Source organism: Schistocerca piceifrons, chromosome 4, assembly GCF_021461385.2.
Source record: "Schistocerca piceifrons isolate TAMUIC-IGC-003096 chromosome 4, iqSchPice1.1, whole genome shotgun sequence".
Classification (NCBI taxonomy): domain Eukaryota; kingdom Metazoa; phylum Arthropoda; class Insecta; order Orthoptera; family Acrididae; genus Schistocerca; species Schistocerca piceifrons.
In genome coordinates this window covers 34379634-34397860 of record NC_060141.1, presented here as the reverse complement: position 1 = coordinate 34397860, position 18227 = coordinate 34379634, and the positions used below count along the sequence as shown (strand labels likewise).

Sequence of the window (18227 nt, the reverse complement as noted above, 5' to 3'; positions counted from 1 at the left end):
ATTTACACATATTCAAATATCAGTGGTTTGATAACCAAATAATTTATGGTCATCATACATGTGTCTTGTTTCGTTCATAGCCAAGATATGAAGTAAGTCAAAAGTCTCTATACAATCCATGCTTCATCTGTCTCTTTAACAATCCTCATGGCACCACAAACCGCGGAATCTTACACACACACATTCCATGACCTTTCAATACAGATTCCAAGGTGCTGCCGGTAGGCACTTGTCGGTGCCGCTCGTATGACGCAGCTCCCGTCTTCTCGTGCCAAACGTCAATCCTGCACACACAGACACGTGTTGCGCAGTAAATAGGCTCTCTCACACTCGTCTTTACAACATCGCGTGTTCGAGGCGGCAGAACGTCGAGTGGTTCCAGAATTTACGTGGAAATTCTCGAATCACTACAGAATGAACGCATTTGATCGTACGTGTCACCTGTCAGAATCGTATCTAGAGGTATCAGAGCTCCCATATCACTCCAACTGCACACGCCCCACACCATTCCAGAGGCTCCACCAGCTTGAACAGTCCCCTGCTGACATGGAGGGTCCATGGATCTGTCTTAGAACTGCGCCAGACACTTGTCTTCTATAGGCGTTGCCGCCCGCAACACCGCATTCTGCCTGTTTGCGTATCTCTGTATTTGAACACGCATGCCTATACCAGTTTGTTTGGCGCTTCAGTGTATATATATGTAGCTCTACAAAGACTCATACTATTTCAGGCTACTATATCTTCTAAATGAGGAAAAATAGAATCATCATCATCATCATCATCATCATTTAAGACTGATTATGCCTTTCAGCGTTCAGTCTGGAGCATAGCCCCCCCTTATAAAATTCCTCCATGATCCCCTATTCAATGCTAACATTGGTGCCTCTTCTGATGTTAAACCTATTACTTCAAAATCATTCTTAACCGAATCCAGGTACCTGCTCCTTGGTCTGCCCCGACTCCTCCTACCCTCTACTGCTGAACCCATGAGTCTCTTGGGTAACCTTGCTTCTCCCATGCGTGTAACATGACCCCACCATCTAAGCCTGTTCGCCCTGACTACTACATCTATAGAGTTCATTCCCAGTTTTTCTTTGATTTCCTCATTGTGGACACCCTCCTGCCATTGTTCCCACCTACTAGTAACTGCAATCATCCTAGCTACTTTCCTATCCGTAACCTCAACCTTGTTGATAAGGTAACCTGAATCCACCCAGCTTTCGCTCCCATACAACAAAGTTGGTCGAAAGATTGAACGGTGCACAGATAACTTAGTCTTGGTACTGACTTCCTTCTTGCAGAAGAGAGTAGATCGTAGCTGAGCGCTCACTGCATTAGCTTTGCTACACCTCGCTTCCAGTTCTTTCACTATGTTTCCATCCTGTGAGAATATGCATCCTAAGTACTTGAAACCGTCCACCTGTTCTAACTTTGTTCCTCCTATTTGGCACTCAATCCGTTTATATTTCTTTCCCACTGACATTACTTTCGTTTTGGAGATGCTAATCTTCATACCATAGTCCTTACATTTCCGATCTAGCTCTGAAATATTACTTTGCAAACTTTCAATCGAATCTGCCATCACAACTAAGTCATCCGCATATGCAAGACTGCTTATTTTGTGTTCACATATGTTAATCTCACCCAGCCAGTCTATTGTTTTCAACATATGATCCATAAATAATATGAACAACAGTGGAGACAGGTTGCAGCCTTGTCTTACCCCTGAAACTACTCTGAACCATGAACTCAATTTACCGTCAACTCTAACTGCTGCCTGACTATCCATGTAAAGACCTTTAATTGCTTGCAAAAGTTTGCCTCCTATTCCATTACCTCGTAGAACAGACAATAACTTCCTCCTAGGAACCCGGTCATATGCCTTTTCGAGATCTATGAAGCATAGATACAATTCCCTGTTCCACACATAACACTTCTCCATTATTTGCCGTAAGCTAAAGATCTGGTCCTGACAACCTCTAAGAGGCCTAAACCCACACTGATTTTCATCCAATTGGTCCTCAACTAATACTCGCACTTTCTTTTCAACAATACCTGAGAAGATTTTACCCACAACGCTGATTAAAGAGATACCTCTGTAGTTGTTACAATCTTTTCTGTTTCCATGTTTAAAGATTGGTGTGATTACTGCTTTTGTCCAGTCTGATGGAACCTGTCCCGACTCCCAGGCAATTTCAATTATCCTGTGTAGCCAATTAAGACCTGACATTCCACTGTATTTGATGAGTTCCGACTTAATTTCATCCACCCCAGCTGCTTTATTGCACTGCAATCTATTGACCATTTTCTCCACTTCCTCAAATGTGATCCTATTTCCATCATCATTCCTATCCCATTCTACCTCGAAATCTGAAACATTACTGATCGTATTTTCACCTACATTGAGCAACTCTTCAAAATATTCCCTCCGTTTGCCCAAGGCATCCACAGGATTCACCAGCATTTTTCCTGACCTGTCCAAAATACTTCTCATTTCCTTCTTACCTCCCTTTCTAAGACTGCTAATTACACTCCAGAATGGTTTTCCAGCAGCTTGACCCATAGTCTCCAACCTGTTTCCAAAGTCTTCCCAAGATTTCTTCTTGGATGCTGCAATTATCTGTTTGGCTTTGTTTCTTTCTTCAACATGACTTTCTCTGTCTACCTGACTTCTAGTATGTAGCCATTTTTGATACGCCTTCTTTTTCCTTTTACAGGTTGCCTTGACTGTGTCATTCCACCAAGCTGTTTGCTTCATCCTACTTTTACACACTACTGTTCCAAGACATTCTTTAGCCACTTCTAGTACTGTGTCCCTGTACCTTGTCCATTCCTTGACTGTAATTGACTGTAATTGACTACATTCAACTAACTGGTACCTTTCTGAGATCACTGTTATGTACTTGTGCCTGATTTCCTTATCCTGAAGTTTCTCCACTCTTATCCTCCATATGGACCTGATCTCCTGCACTTTCGGCCTCACAATCCCAATTTCACTGCAGATTAAATAATGATCAGTGTCATCAAAGAATCCCCTGAATTCACGTGTGTCCCTCACAGCCTTCCTGAATTCCTGATCTGTTATTATATAGTCAATGACAGATCTCGTTCCACTGCCTTCCCAAGTATACCGATGAATGTTCTTATGTTTAAAAAAGGAGTTTGTGATTACTAAGCCAATAGAAACTTGGCAAAAATTTTTACTTACGTATCCAAACCAGAAGCTTACCTTGGCGCCAGTTATAAGTCATCAGTTGATGTAGTTCGCGGTTGAGGTCTCTGTTGTGCAGCTAGCTCGCTAGTTGATTGCCAGACGCGCGTCGAGTCGAAAGCCCAATAACACAAGAACAAACGGCATTACAACTTAGCTGCATGATTTTCATCGAGAATACAGCGCTACATCTCCTACAGGTCAAAGTATTCGATGATGGCATCGGCAGTCTGAAAACGCTGTTTGTTTACGTAAGGAGAAATCCACAGGTCGGGACTGAATGTCGTCTGGGTGTTTGGTGCAGGGCTACTTCAGCATTTGTGAAACGTGAATGATACCTCTGATCGTAAAGGTAATTATAAAAAGTAGTCCAAGGTGGTACGTGCATCCACGTTACACGCTTGTAAAACGCTTAGCTCTTCTGGAAATAACTAAGTAGTGCCAAGCGTAAGTTAAAATTCAACCCAAGTTTCTATCTTAATTCGTGTAGAAGATATGGCTGTTTGGATTCGGAAGAATGTTTTGGAAACACCCTGTGTCGCAAATCGCTTTTCTCACGTCTGGCGGTGATTTGCTCCACGTGAGGCCAGTTGCCTCGACTGCTGAGCCTGATTCGTCAATAATTCCGACTCAGTCTGCAGACGTCTCACGGTGAGTGGGTTGTGGTAGAAGTTAATCGAGATGTCAAATGTTTTTTATTCCAGTCTTTGATCGCAATATCAATTCGTTTGACGATGACCGGTTTCAGTCAGTAATGACCATCCTCAGATCTTTTCTATAACATGTCCTAAAGCGATAAGACCCTACTTAATGGCATAGACAGAACATATCAATCTACTCCGCACAGCATCGTCACATAGATCTAAAATAGGGTGTAGAATAGGCCACAAACTGTGGACGATGTGGCCTATTCTACACCTTATTTTAGATTTATGTGAAGATGCTGTGCGGAGTAGATTTATACACTACTGGCCATTAAAATTGCTACAGCAAGAAGAAATGCAGATGATAAACGGGTATTCATTGGACAAGTATATTAGACTAGAACTGACATGTGATTACATTTTCACGGAATTTGGGTGCATAGATCCTGAGAAATCAGTACCCAGAACAACCACCTCTGGAATAACGGCCTTGATACGCCTGGGCATTGAGTCAAACAGAGCTTGGATGGCGTGTACAGGTACAACTGCCCATGCAGCTTCAACACGATACCACAGTTCATCAAGAGTACTGACTGGCGTATTGTGAGGAGCAAGTTGCTCGGCCACCATTGACCAGACGTTTTAAATTGGTGAGACATTTGGAGAATGTGCTGACCAGGGCAGCAGTCGAACATTTTCTGTATCAAGAAAGGCCCGTACAAGACCTGCAACATGCGGTCGTGCATTATCCTGCTGAAATGTAGGGTTTCGCAGGGATCGAATGAAGGGTCGTAACACATCTGAAATGTAACGCCCACTGTTCAAAGTGCCGTCAATGCGAACAAGAGGTGATCGAGACGTGTAACCAATGGCACCCTATACCATCACGCCGGGTGATACGCCAGTACGGCGATGACTAATACACGCTTCCAATGTGCGTTCACCGCGATGTCGCCAAACACAGATACGACCATCATGATGCTGTAAACAGAACCTGGATTCATCCGAAAGAATGACGTTTTGCCATTCGTGCACCCAGGTTCGTCGTCGAGTACACCATCGCAGGCGCTCCTGTCTGTGATGCAGCGTCGAGGGTACCCGCAGCCACGGTATCCGAGCTGACAGTCCGTGCTGGTGCAAACGTCGTCGAACTGTTCGTGCAGATGGTTGTTGTCTTTCAAACGTCCCCATCTGTTGACTCAGGGATCGAGACGTGTCTGCACGATCCGTTACATCCTATTGATACGAGGCCCTTTGGATTCAGCAAGGCGTTCCGTATTACCCTCCTGAACCCACTGATTCCATATTCTGCTAACAGTCATTGGATCTCGAGCAACGCGAGCAGCAGTGTCGCGATGCGATAAACCGCAATCGCGATAGGCTATAATCCGACCTTTATCAAAGTCGTAAACGTGATGGTACGCATTTCTCCTCCTTACACGAGGCATCACCACAACGTTTCACCGGGCAACGCCGGTCAACTGCTGTTTATGTATGAGAAATCGGTTGGAAACTTTCCTCGTGTGAGCACGTTGTAGGTGTCGGCACCGGCACGAAGCTTGTGTGAATGGTGTGAAAAGCTAATCATTTGCGTATCACAGCATCTTCTTGCTGTCGGTTAAATTCTCGCGTCTGTAGCACGTCATCTTACTGGTGTAGCAGTTTTAATGGCCAGTAGTGTATATCTCATGACTTCAGGACAAGGTGTAGAAAAGATCTGAGGATGGTCATTACTGACTGAAACCGGTCATCGTCAAAAGAATTGATATTGTGATCAAAGACTGGAATGAAGAAAATTTGACATATACGACACTATGTCGCAGCTGGTGAAACCAAAGTGTGTGGCCGGCCGGAGTGGCCGTGCGGTTCTAGGCGCTTCAGTCTGGAACCGCGCTGCTGCTACGGCAGCAGGTTCGAATCCTGGTTCGGGCATGGATGTGTGTGATGTCCTTAGATAAGTTAGGTTTAAGTAGTTCTAAGTTCTAGGGGACTGATGACCTCAGCAGTTAAGTCCCATAGTGCTCAGAGCCATTTGAAGCAAGGTGTGGTGGCGCGTGTGCCGCAGAGGGCGAGCAGCTGTCGGTGACGTGGTCCCGCGAGGGCGTGCCACTGCCCGACTGCCGCGACTTCCGGTACGGCCGCGGGCCGGCGGGCCGGCGCTCGCTGCTGCTGTGGGACGTCTTCCCGGAGGACGCCGGGCTGTTCCGCTGCGAGGCGCGAGGCCAGGGAGGCCGCGTGCTCGCCGTCTCCTGCACCAGGCTCTGCGTCCTCACAGACTGCGGTGAGTGCGCGCGCTGCCTGCCAGCGGCAGCCAAGCACTGCCTGCCCAAGACTGTCCGGACACGTTCGAGTGGATATCAGTAACGACTGGGATCGCCCTTCTCCTTTACGACGGCTTCAACTCTGCCGGAGGCCCTTCCACTGAGGTCTATCTGAGTCTGCGGAAGATCGGCAGCATGTTCTTCCTCAACAGCCAAAACCTGGCCACGTTACACACTGCGGTCAAGAGTGAAGTCATTGTTCTAACTCATCCGTCCGCAGCTCGTGGTCGTGCGGTAGCGTTCTCGCTTCCCGCGCCCGGGTTCCCGGGTTTGATTCCCGGCGGGGTCAGGGTTTTTCTCTGCCTCGTGATGACTGGGTGTTGTGTGCTGTCCTTAATTTAGTTACGTTTAAGTAGTTCTAAGTTCTAGGGGACTGATGACCATAGATGTTAAGTCCCATATTGCTCAGAGCCATCTAACTCATCCCAAAGATTTGCCGTTGGCATTACCCTACACCTACATGGATACTCTGCAAATCACATTTAAGTGCCTGGTAGAGGGTTCATCGAACCACCTCCACGATTCTCTATTATTCCAATCTCGTATAGCGCGCGGGAAGAATGAACACCTATATCTTTCCGTACGAGCTCTGATTTCCCTTGTTTTATCGTGGCGATCGTTCCTCCCTATGTAGCTCGGTGTCAACAAAATATTTTCGCATTCGGAGGAGAAAGTTGGTGATTGGAATTTCGTGAGAAGATTCCGTCGCAACGAAAAACGCCTTTCTTTTAATGATTTCCAGCCCAAAACCTGTATAATTTCTGTGACACTCTCACCCATATTTCGCGATAATACAAAACGTGCTGCCTTTCTTTGAACTTTTCCGATGTACTCCGTCAGTCCTACCTGGTAAGGATCCCACACCGCGGAGCAGTATTCTAAAAGAGGACGGACAAGCGTAGTGTAGGCAGTGTCCTTAGTAGGTCTGTTACATTTTCTAAGAATCCTGCCAATAAAATGCAGTCTTTGGTTAGCCTTCCCCACAACATTTTCTATGTGTTTCTTCGAATTTAAGATGTTCGTAATTGTAATACCTAGGTATTTAGTTGAATTTGCGGCTTTTAGATTAGACTGATCTACCGTGTAACCGAAGTTTAACGAGTTCCTTTTAGCAGTCATGTGGATGACCTCACACTTTTCGTTATTCAGGGTCAACTGCCACTTTTCGCACCATTCAGATATTTTTTTCTAAATCGTTTTGCAGTTTGTTTTCATCTTCTGATGACTTTATTAGTCGATAAACGACTGCGCCATCTGCGAACAACCGAAGACGGCTGCTCAGATTGTCCCCCAAATCGTTTATATAGATAAGGACCAGCAAACGGCCTATAACACTACCATGGGGAACGCCTGAAATCACTTCTGTTTTACTCGATCACCTCGTCAGTTACTATGAACTGTGCCCTCTCTGACAGGAAATCGGAAATCCAGTCACATAACTGAGACGACATTCCATAAGTACCCAATTTCACTACGAGCCTGGCCGGCCGGTGTGGCCGCGCGGTTCTAGGCGCTTCAGTCTGGAACCGCGCGACCGCTACCGTCGCAGGTTCGAATCCTGCCTCGGGCATGGATGTGTGTGATGTCCTTAGGTTAGTTTGGTTTAGGTAGTTCTAAGTTCTAGGGGATTGATGACCTCAGAAGTTAAGTCCCATAGAGCTCAGAGCCATTTGAACCATTTTAACTACGAGCCGCTTGTGTGGTACAGTGTCAAAAGCGTTCCGGAAATCCAGTAATACTGAATCGGTCTGAAATCCCTTCTCAATACCAATCACTTCAAGTGAATAGAGAGCTAGTTGTGTTTCACAGGAACGATGTTTTCTAAACCCATGTTGACTATGTGTCAATAGACCGTTTCCGTCCAGGTAATTCATAATGTTCGAACACAATATATGTTCTAAAATCCTGCTGCATATCGACGTTAACGGTATGGGTCTGTAATTTTTTGTATTACTCCTACTACCTTCCTTGAATATTGGTGTGACTTTTGCAACTTTCCAGTCTTTCGGTACGGATCTTTCGTCGAGGGAACGGTTATATATGATTGTTATGTATGGAGCTAATGCATCAGCATACTCCAAAAGGTACGTAATTGGTATACAGTCTGGACCGGGACTGTGAGCTCGCCAGTCGCTTTCAGGAATGTTATTGTCCGCAAACCAGTGTCTCACACACGGCTGCTTAATGACACAGTGCATTGTCATACTGTAGAGTCATCGCTTCCGAATTGTCCCTGCACTGTACATAGTACACAATTGTAAAATGCGTTCGTAAATTTCTGCATCTAGCGTTTTATTAAGCGCAATAGCGGGACGAGACTCTAACAACTAAAAACAAGCGCATACCGTAACACCGCCTCCTCTGCACTTTGCTGTTGATTCTACACAGGATGGCAGGTATCTTACTCCACGCGCTGGCCAAAGCCAAACATTCTCATCGAGTTGTCTAAAGGTACTGCGTGGTTCATCACATCAAATTACTCCTCTCCAGTTACCCACTGTCCATGCGTCGCTTAACATTGACGAAGGCAAGTGTGGCCTTTGAGAAGCTGTTCAGCCATTTTTAACTCCCTACGCACACTTATTGTGCTCTCTGAACTCTTCCCAGCACTTCGGAATTCACGAGCATCTACATCTACGTGATTACTCTGCTATTCACAATAAAGTGCCTGGAAGAGGGTTCAATGAACCACCTTCAAACTGTCTCTCTACCGTTCCACTCTCGAACGGCACGCAGGAAAAAGGAGCACTTAAATTTTTCTGTGCGAGCCCTGATTTCTCTTATTTTATCGTGATGATCATTTCTCCCTATGTAGGTGGGTGCCAACAGAATGTTTTCGCAATCGGAGGAGAAAACTGGTGATTGAAATGTTATGAGAAGATCCCGTCGCAACGAAAAACGCCTTTGTTTTAATGATTGCCACTCCAATTCACGTATCATGTCTGTGTCATTATCACCCCTACTTCGCGGTAATACAAAACTAGCTGCCCTTATTTGTACTTTTTCGATATCGTCCGTCAGTCGCACCTGATGCGGATCCCACGCCGTACAGCAATACTCCAGAATGGGGCGGACAAGTGTGGTGTAAGCAGTCTCTTTAGTAGACCTGTTGCACCTTCTAAGTGTTCTGCCAGTGAATCGCAGTCTTTGGTTTGCTCTACCCACAATTTTATCTTCGTGATTGTTCCAATTTAGGTTATTTGTAATTGTAATCCCTTAGTATTTAGTTGAATTTACAGCCTTCAGATTTGTGTGACTTCTCGTGTAATCGAAAGTGAGCTCATTTGTTTTAGTACTCATGTGAATAACTTCACACTTTTCCTTATTCAGGGTCAATTGCCACTTTTCGCACTATGCAGCTATCTTATCTAAATCATTTTGCAAGTCGTTTTGTTCATCTGATGACTTTACAAGACGGTAAATGACAGCATCATCTGCAAACAATCTAAGACGGCTACTCAGGTTGCCTCCTATGTCGTTAATATAGATCAGGAAGAAGTGATTCATTTCGCTCATTTCATGTGATTTTTCTTTTCTTTTTTACGAACACTCTCCACAATACCTGACGGTCGCTATCCGTCAGCACGTGTGGTCTGCCTAGTCTTCGTTTATCTGCGGGTTTTCCTTCGCGTCTCCTCATGACCAACACTCCACTTGGGCCACTCTGGAGGTTGAGACATCGCTGATAGATTTGTTACCCGGGTGACATCCAATGACCAGGGCGCATTCAGTGTCACCGACCTCTCCTGATCGACTCATTCTGCTGTTACCTTAGCTCAGCACGATAGACCCCGCCTCCTTTCATATTGGCGGGTTTCGCTCTCTCGTAACAGTTACTGATCAATTACCGCATTACGCATTACTGTCCGGATACTTCATACCGGATAGCGTATTCACTAACGAATCAGTTTCACAAGCATGTTGGACATCTCCGTCCATATTGTCCAGACCATTGAGACGTGCACCGCAGACAGAACTTCCTATTTTACCAGATATTACGACGTTTTGCCGTTCCGTTAATGTACGGAGCGCAGGAAGAATGAATGTTTACATTTTTTCTTTGCGCACTGTAATTAACCTTATCTTGTTCTCAGGATCTCGATGGAGCTATACATTGGGGGTTTCTAGTAAATTGCTAGAGTCATCAATTGAAGACGTTTCTCGGGACTTCGTAAGTTGGCTAGCTCGGAGCAATTCATGTCTATCTTCAAGTGTCTGACAGTGCAGTTTTTCGCCACCCCCGTATCATTTTCCCGCGAGTCAAACAAACCAGTGACCGATCGTGCCGCTCTTCTTTGTACACACTCAATACCTCCTGTTACACCTGTTTAGTATGGTATACTTATATGTTGTCTGTTCTTTCGGACATGTCCGAAAGAGCAGACACCATTGATGACCTGCATCCGTCTAAAGCGAAATTAGAATTATATTAATACCTTTAGCTGCTAACGGGCGTTGATCTATATCAACGGGGACAGGTGGAAATGTGAGCCCCGACCGGGACTCGAACCCGGGATCTCCGGCTTACATGACCGAAAGAACAGACACCATATCCATATAAGTATATAGTTCTGGCAACACCGGCCATGACTTTCTTCTTCTGTGCGGATGCACACATATTCCCTGAACTCTTACGAGACTTGGTGAGAATGTCTTCCACGAGTAATGAGTGTGTTAGGGTGGGACACTAGGAATGTAGTGTGTTTACATTCAAGGTGAGAATGTGGGTCTCGCGGAAGGCGTGCGCGAGATAGTCCCTGCAGTCGCCCTATCCTCTGTGCCCTCGGTGGCTCAGATGGACAGAGCGTCTGCCATGTAAGCAGGAGATCCCGGGTACGAGTCCCAGTCGGGGCACACATTCTCACCTGTCCCCGTTGATATAGATCAACGCCCGTTAGCAGCTGAAGGTACTAATATAATTCTAATCATTTAGTATGGACCCCACACACTTAAGTAATATTGTGCGGTGGTTCGTGCGAGTGTTCTGTATGCAGTCTCATTTGTAGACGGATTCAATTTGTCTAGTGTTCCACCAATGAACCTGCACCTGTAGTACCTGCGGCAGACCCTGTGAGACCTTTCCGTTTCGTATTCCTACAAATTATAACATTGAGTTATTTATGTAAGTTGAAGAACTGAAGTTGTGACTCGCTGATATCGTAGTCATAGGGCACTACGTTTTTTTTGTTTTTTGAAGCGTAAAATTTTACATATCTGAACATTTGCACTATGTTGGCAGTCTTTGCACCACTTTACAATCTGAGGGACCTGACTGCATACTCATGCAGTGTTTTTCAGACAGTATTTCATTACAGATAACTGCATCAACTGCGAAAAGTCTCAATATACTACTAATATTGTCATTAATGTACAATAAGAACATCAAGTGTCCGAACACACTTCCACTGGGCACACCTGAAGGTACTTCTACATATGTCGATGACTATGTACCCCCTACCAAGATATCCTCAATCCAGTCACAAATCTCCCTCAATACGCCAGATGGTCCTATTTGAGATAATGAACGGTGGTGTGCTCCGGCCCAAATGGTTTTCGCAAGTCAATAAATACTGTATCTACCGAACTGACTTGGTTCCTGTCATTCAACATGTCATGCGAGAAACACGCGAGTTGTGTTTCGGATGATCTTTCTTTTCGAAATTCGCGCTGTTTGGTATCGAGAAGGTCATTCTGTTCGAAGTGACTCATTATATTTGAGGTTCGAATATGTTCTAAGATTTTACGAATAATGGATGCCAGGGACATTGGACGGTAGTTTTGTGGATCACTACTTCTACCCTTCTCTGTGCATATTTCCAACTACTGGGTACGGTTTTTCGTTCGAGGGGTCTACGGTACATAATTCTTAAAAGAGAGACCCAATCAACCGAAAATTCCCTGTAGGGATTTCATCGCGCCCTGGCACTTTGTTTTAACGATTTCAGCTGCATGTCGTGGAAAGGACACTCCACAAAATCTAGCCACCCCACCATTCATTATGACCTCGGCTGGGCGTGGAAGAGAGTAGACAAGTTTCTTCAAGTATGCAGCTCGCAGTGATGATTACATCGTAGAGCTACCAAACTGTGCCGATGTTCGTTGTCAAGTTTCATCTACTCTTCCAAATAGTCCCAGACATTTTCTGTGGGATTAAATCGAGTGCGTTAGCGAGTGAGCGAAAGTGCAATAGGTTACCCAGCCAGGAACGTATTCGCGTTGCCCTCAGAACACGACTGGGACCACCCTGGAAGACGGGAGTGTCCATATCATCCACACCACGAAGATGTAGAAGAACTGGTAAAATCTGGTCCCCAGGACTGTTGAAGCAGACATGGTGGTTCATGTTCATCGTAACCTGAGTGAGTCAGCCAAACTCATGGTACAAAGACACGTCCAAAACATCAGAGAACCACCTCAGACTTCAACTACACCCTCCACACACTTCGTAGTAAACGCCTCATTGAGCCTTTCGTGCAGTGGACGCACTGCATCGTTTGGAAACAAGCAACATCGCTGCTCGTCGGACCATTCTACACGACTCCACTCAGCTACTCCTGAGTTTAACTTGCATCTACATCTACGTACATAGATACGCACGAAGCCACTGTACGGTGCATGGTGGAGGGTACCTTGTACCACCACTAGCCACTTCCTTTCTTGTTTCACTCGCAAATGGAGCAAGGGAAAAACAGCTATTTATATGCCTCGGTACGAGCCCAGATTTCTCGCATCTTATATTTGTGCTCTTTAAGGGAAATGTACGTTACCGGCAGTAGAATCCTCTGCAATCAGCTTCACTGCCGGTTCTCAAAATTTTTTGAATATCACCTGGCGAAAAGAACGTCGCGTTCCTTCCAGGGATCCCATCTGAGTTTACGAAGCATCCTCTTGAAACTAGAGTGCTGATCGAACCTACCAGTAACAAATCTAGCAGCACCCCTCTGCATTGTTTCGATGGTTTCCATTAATCGGACATGGTAGGGATGCCAAATACTCAAGCAGTATTCAAGATCGGGCTCCCTATTACTGTCCTCGCAACATTACGCCCAGATATTTAATCGACGTGACTGTGTTACGTAGCACACTACAAGTGCTTTTTTTCGAATATTACGGGATTTTCTTCGCCTACTCGCCTCCATTAACTCAAATTTTTCTCCATTTAGAGCAAGCTGCCATTCATCGCACCAACTATAAATTCTGTGCAAGTCATCTTGCGTATTCCTACAGTCACTCAACGACGAGACCTTTCTGTACACCACAGCGTCATCAGCAAACAGCCGTAAATTGGTGCTCACCCGGCCCGTCAGATCATTTGTGTATATAAACAATAATAGCGGTTCTATCACACTTCCTGGGGGCACGCTGACTTTACCCTCGTCTCTGATGAACACTCGCCGTCGTGGACGACGTATACTGGGTTTTATTACTTAAGAAGTCTTCGAGCCAATCACATACCTGTGAACCTGTTCCATATGCTCGTACCTTCGTTAATCCTAGAACACTAAAGGAAGGGAAAAACTGCATTGGTACTGAAGCGTTGCAAATTTTAATACTCCATATTTCATTAAGTGGAAGGCATAATTTATTGTTTGTCCAGTAGTGAATAACAATTATAAGGCCTCCAATAGTATGTCACATACAAAATAAGTACAAAATGTCTTGCTTTATACACTATACCGAAAATACCTGATTGCTGGGAACCAGGCATTCGCATTAACTGCAATCGTAAATCTTGAGAGGGTTTAGTAATATAGGATTAACAGTAAGCAGTGGAGCACTGTGTGAAATGCTGTCTGGAAATCCAGGACCATGGAATCTGGTTGTTGCCCTTCTACATCTACATCTACATCATACTCCGCAAGCCACCTAATGGTGTGTGGCGGAGGGTACTTTCGGCACCACTATCTGATCCCTCCAACCCTGTTCCACTCGTGAGTAGTGCGTGGGAAGAATGATAGTCGGTAAGCCTCTGTATTGGCTCTAATTTCTCCAATTTTCTCCCCGTGGTCAATACGCGAGATGTATGTGGGAGGAGGTAATATGTTGTCCGACTCCTCCTGAGAAGGGCTGTCCCGAAATTTCAGTAGTAATTCTCTCCGTGATGCACAACTCCTCTCTTGCAACGTTTGTCAGTGGAGTTTGTTTAGCATCTCCGTAAGGCTGTCTCGCCAGCTAAACGATCACGTGACGAAACGCGCCCTTCTTCTTTGGATCTTCTCTATCTCCTCTAACAGTCCTACCTGATAGGGATCCCAGATAGGTGAACAATACTCAAGAATCGGGCGAACGAGCGCCTCATAAGTCACTTCTTCCGTGGATGAGTTACATTTCCTTAAGATTCTCCCTATGAATCTGAGTCTGGTGTCTGCTTTTCCCACTACCTGTTTTATATGGTCATTCCACTTAAGGTCGCTCTGGATAGTTATGCCTAGATATTTTACGGCAGACGCTGTCTTCAGCTGTATGTCATCAATAGTGTAGCTGCACGGTAGTGGATTTCTTTTCCTATGTATGCGCAATATGTTGCATTTATTTACATTCAGGGTCAATTGCCTGAGTCTGCACCATTCATCAATTCTTTTCAGGTCGTTCTGCAAATTCTTGCTGTCTTCTGGCGTTGCTACTTTGGTATAGACAACTGCATCATCTGCGAATAGCCTTAAAGAGCATCCGACGCTTTCTACTAGTTCATTTACATATATTGTAAACAGCAACCGTCCTATAACACTTCCCTGCGGTACTCCGGATACTACCTTTACATCTGTCGATTTAGTTCCGTTAAGAGCGACGTGTTGAGTTCTAATTGCAAAAAAGTCTTGAAACCAGTCGCAGGTCTGCTCTGATACTCCGTAAGCTCGTATTTTTTCATTCGACGGCAACTCGCGACGCTGTCAAATGCCTTACCGAAATCAAGGAACACTGCATCGAGCTGAGCGCCATTGTCCACTGCGCTGTTGATATCGTGGAGGAACAGAGCGAGCTGAGTTTCGCAGGATCTCTGTTTGCGGACTCCATGTTGATTTTTATAGAGGAAATGTTCATTTTCCAGAAACGTCGTAATTCTTGAGCATAAAACATGTTCCATAATTCTACAACAGATCCATGTAGGTATATAATTGTGTGGATCTGTCTTACGGTCTTTCTTATAAACGGGAATGGCCTGCGCTTTTTTCCAGTCATTAGGCAACTTTCGTTGCTCAAGCGAGCTACGATAAATTACTGCTAGAGGGGGAGCAAGTTCTTTCGGATAATCTTTATAGAATCTTACATGTATCTCATTTGGTCCTGAAGCCTTTCCACTACCAAGCGATTGCTTTTCAATTCCGCGATCGGTTATCTTCATCCATGGATTGCAGGATGTCATGCGAGGAAAGGGCAAACTGAGCTGAGCTCCGCGGTTTGTGGACAGGAGCTCTGGTGTGTTCCCGTGAGTTGTTTGGCCCGCCGTAGCAGTGCAGCCTGATGTGCCGCTGTGAGCAACGGCTTTTCGCCAAGTACCCCTTTCCAAACTGCATCGTACGCGGTTCCTTTCGCAATGTTTGCTCTGAATCTGTGTAAGACGTGCCTGCATTCACCGACAGCAGCAATTCCTGTTGGATGTGAAACCGATTTTCATTGGCGAGGCCTGACCCTCGTCTTCGCTCCTAACGGTTAGGATATTTTTACTGTCATTGTTTTTGCGCCGTGTCACGTGTCCGTGAGGGCTACGCCATTCCATGTAGATGCGTTCGTCAAATAGGGCAACATCACTGAAGTCCTGGTGGGCGTTCTGCCGCGTCGTCTTACAAAATACTCGTTGTTGTTATTGTGGTCTTCAGTCCTGAGACTGGTTTGATGCAGATCTCCACGCTACTCTATCCTGTGCAAGCTTCTTCATTTCCCAGTACCTACTGCAACCTACATCCTTCTGAATCTGCTTAGTGTATTCATCTCTTGGTCTTGTAACCTCCCCTTCACTTACCGACCTTAATGACAGTGAAAAATGAAACCGCGTGTACCTAATGGGAGTTTTGGAAAAGCAATCGTCACCGAAGTTAACCTGTCGGTAAAGAGGGAGGAAAGGGTTACATCTAAATGAAAGGAAATGTGCTAATGAAACTGGTGGAAATTAATTTTGAAAAGGGGTAAAGTTAATAAAGAAGGTAAATGTGCAGCCGTTACGTTAACAATTAAGTAGCGGTAATTAGGTATTAGAGATTTGGGGGAAATCACGGTCGCCAGTCCTAAGGACAATTACTATAGTAACTGAAAAAGAAAGGTTATTACACATATAATTAGCACTAGAAGCGTGGCAACTGAAGGTTGACACGTGTAGTGTGAAAACTGAAAGTTTGTCAGAAGTAATAAATTTCGCTACACCCTGACTTAATTTAGCAAAAGAATTAATAACCGGAAAATCGAAAGTTAATTTAGTGACTGAAGTTAATAGTGAGCTTTCTTTCTGAAGCACATCGAAATTCAGTAACATACAGTTAGTCTTGGACTACCTCAACAATCATTTCAAAAACTACTTGAATCTACGCAATTTAGAAAGAAGAGATTTAACTTTGAACTTGAATTAAATGATTCTGAACAATTAACAATAGTAAAATTTAGTACGTACCAAGCTGAGCTGCAGTCACAGGTAAGCTAAAATACGGTAACAAAGCTAGCACTCTTAATTCGTGCTTGTGTAATCTGAATATTGTAGCCAGCTATTAATGCCATAATTGAACTTTGAAATTAAAGCAGTGAAAACGAGTTAGCTATATTACTTTAATGCTGGCGTTTGAATTTCAACGACACTCGGGTTCATTTCGGAAAAGGAAGGGACTCTGCTTGGTGATGCAATTGGGACAATGAGCAACAAACGTTCATGCTAAGTTGCTGTAATTATAGTTACGAAAATGGAACAAGATTAAAAGCTGAGGTCTGCCATACAGCTCTAAAACTTTACGTGCGTCCAGTCTTCCTTGTCGGTTGATTGAAGGTTTGAAGCCGTCGGTCGAGGAGGTGGCGACAGTCACTCATTGTCGGCCGTCGCTGTTGCAGAAGCTGGATGTTGGCGCGCCTTCTTCTCGACACGGTCACCAGACGAAACGGGCTCTTGATGCGCGCTAGTTAATGTTTCCCGTCCGCGACACCATGTCAGAAACTATCATCGCAAGTCGAGCGCAATTACATGCTGCCAAACCCCGAAAGCGCGGCAACTCGCGGGAGCGTCACACAACACACCTGCTCCACTCGCTACTCCCGCCAGACTCTCACTGCCCCGCCCGCGCTCCACGCGGCAGAGTTAACACTACCAAAGATCCTACACACTTTGATTCTTCACACGACCCATCGATGTAATCGTTCGATAGCAGTTTTCCCTAGGCAAGACCCAGCGTAAAAATACAAATACTATTTACGAAACAAACCAATTATACATCGACATAAATGCATAAATATATATATATCCAAACAGTAAAGCAATTACAATATATAAAGAGACAGAAATGTCATATCTTGAGGTAACAAAACAAGGAAAAAAATAATAGTACAATAGATGGAAATAGGAGGATATGCATTTCCGGCGTTACACGTGCCCCACATTGTCTGAGGATGTTCGTGTAACGTAAACAGACTCAGAAAATGTCCCAAAAAAGAAACAGCGGAAATGCATATGCTCAAAACATCAAAAAAATTTAGCATTCGTCTAATTAACCATAAACCAATTTGTAGACAATAATAATTGAGTGGAGAAACTCCTTATCTTATTCCACTCTGTCATCTTGAACAAAATAAAACAGGTTGACAACATATTAAAATTCATAGAAAACGTAGAAAATGGTTTAGCTATTCTAAAATTGTCAAAATCCGTAACACTATCATGAAATGGAATACTATTTACAAAATTAATCAGAGTACATGGTCATAAAAACAGGTAGATCAAAATACGCAAATTAATAATTAATTACTTAGAATACACATTTTTACATAACCCTTTCATAATTAATATTCTCGTCATGGGAGTCCATTAAACGCTAAACAAGAAAATAATACACATCAGATCGAAAAAAACATAAATAT

At 44.5% G+C, this 18227-nt stretch overlaps 1 protein-coding gene across 1 annotated transcript in view; it reads left to right on the top strand.

Moving 5' to 3' along the window:
- Positions 1-18227, top strand: part of LOC124795572 (myosin light chain kinase, smooth muscle-like) — a 1044560-nt gene that overhangs the window by 799682 nt on the left and 226651 nt on the right. The window contains exon 20 of the mRNA XM_047259644.1: positions 5921-6136. Within this exon, the coding sequence (XP_047115600.1) occupies positions 5921-6136 (216 nt within the window). The remainder of the gene's footprint in view (positions 1-5920; positions 6137-18227) is intronic.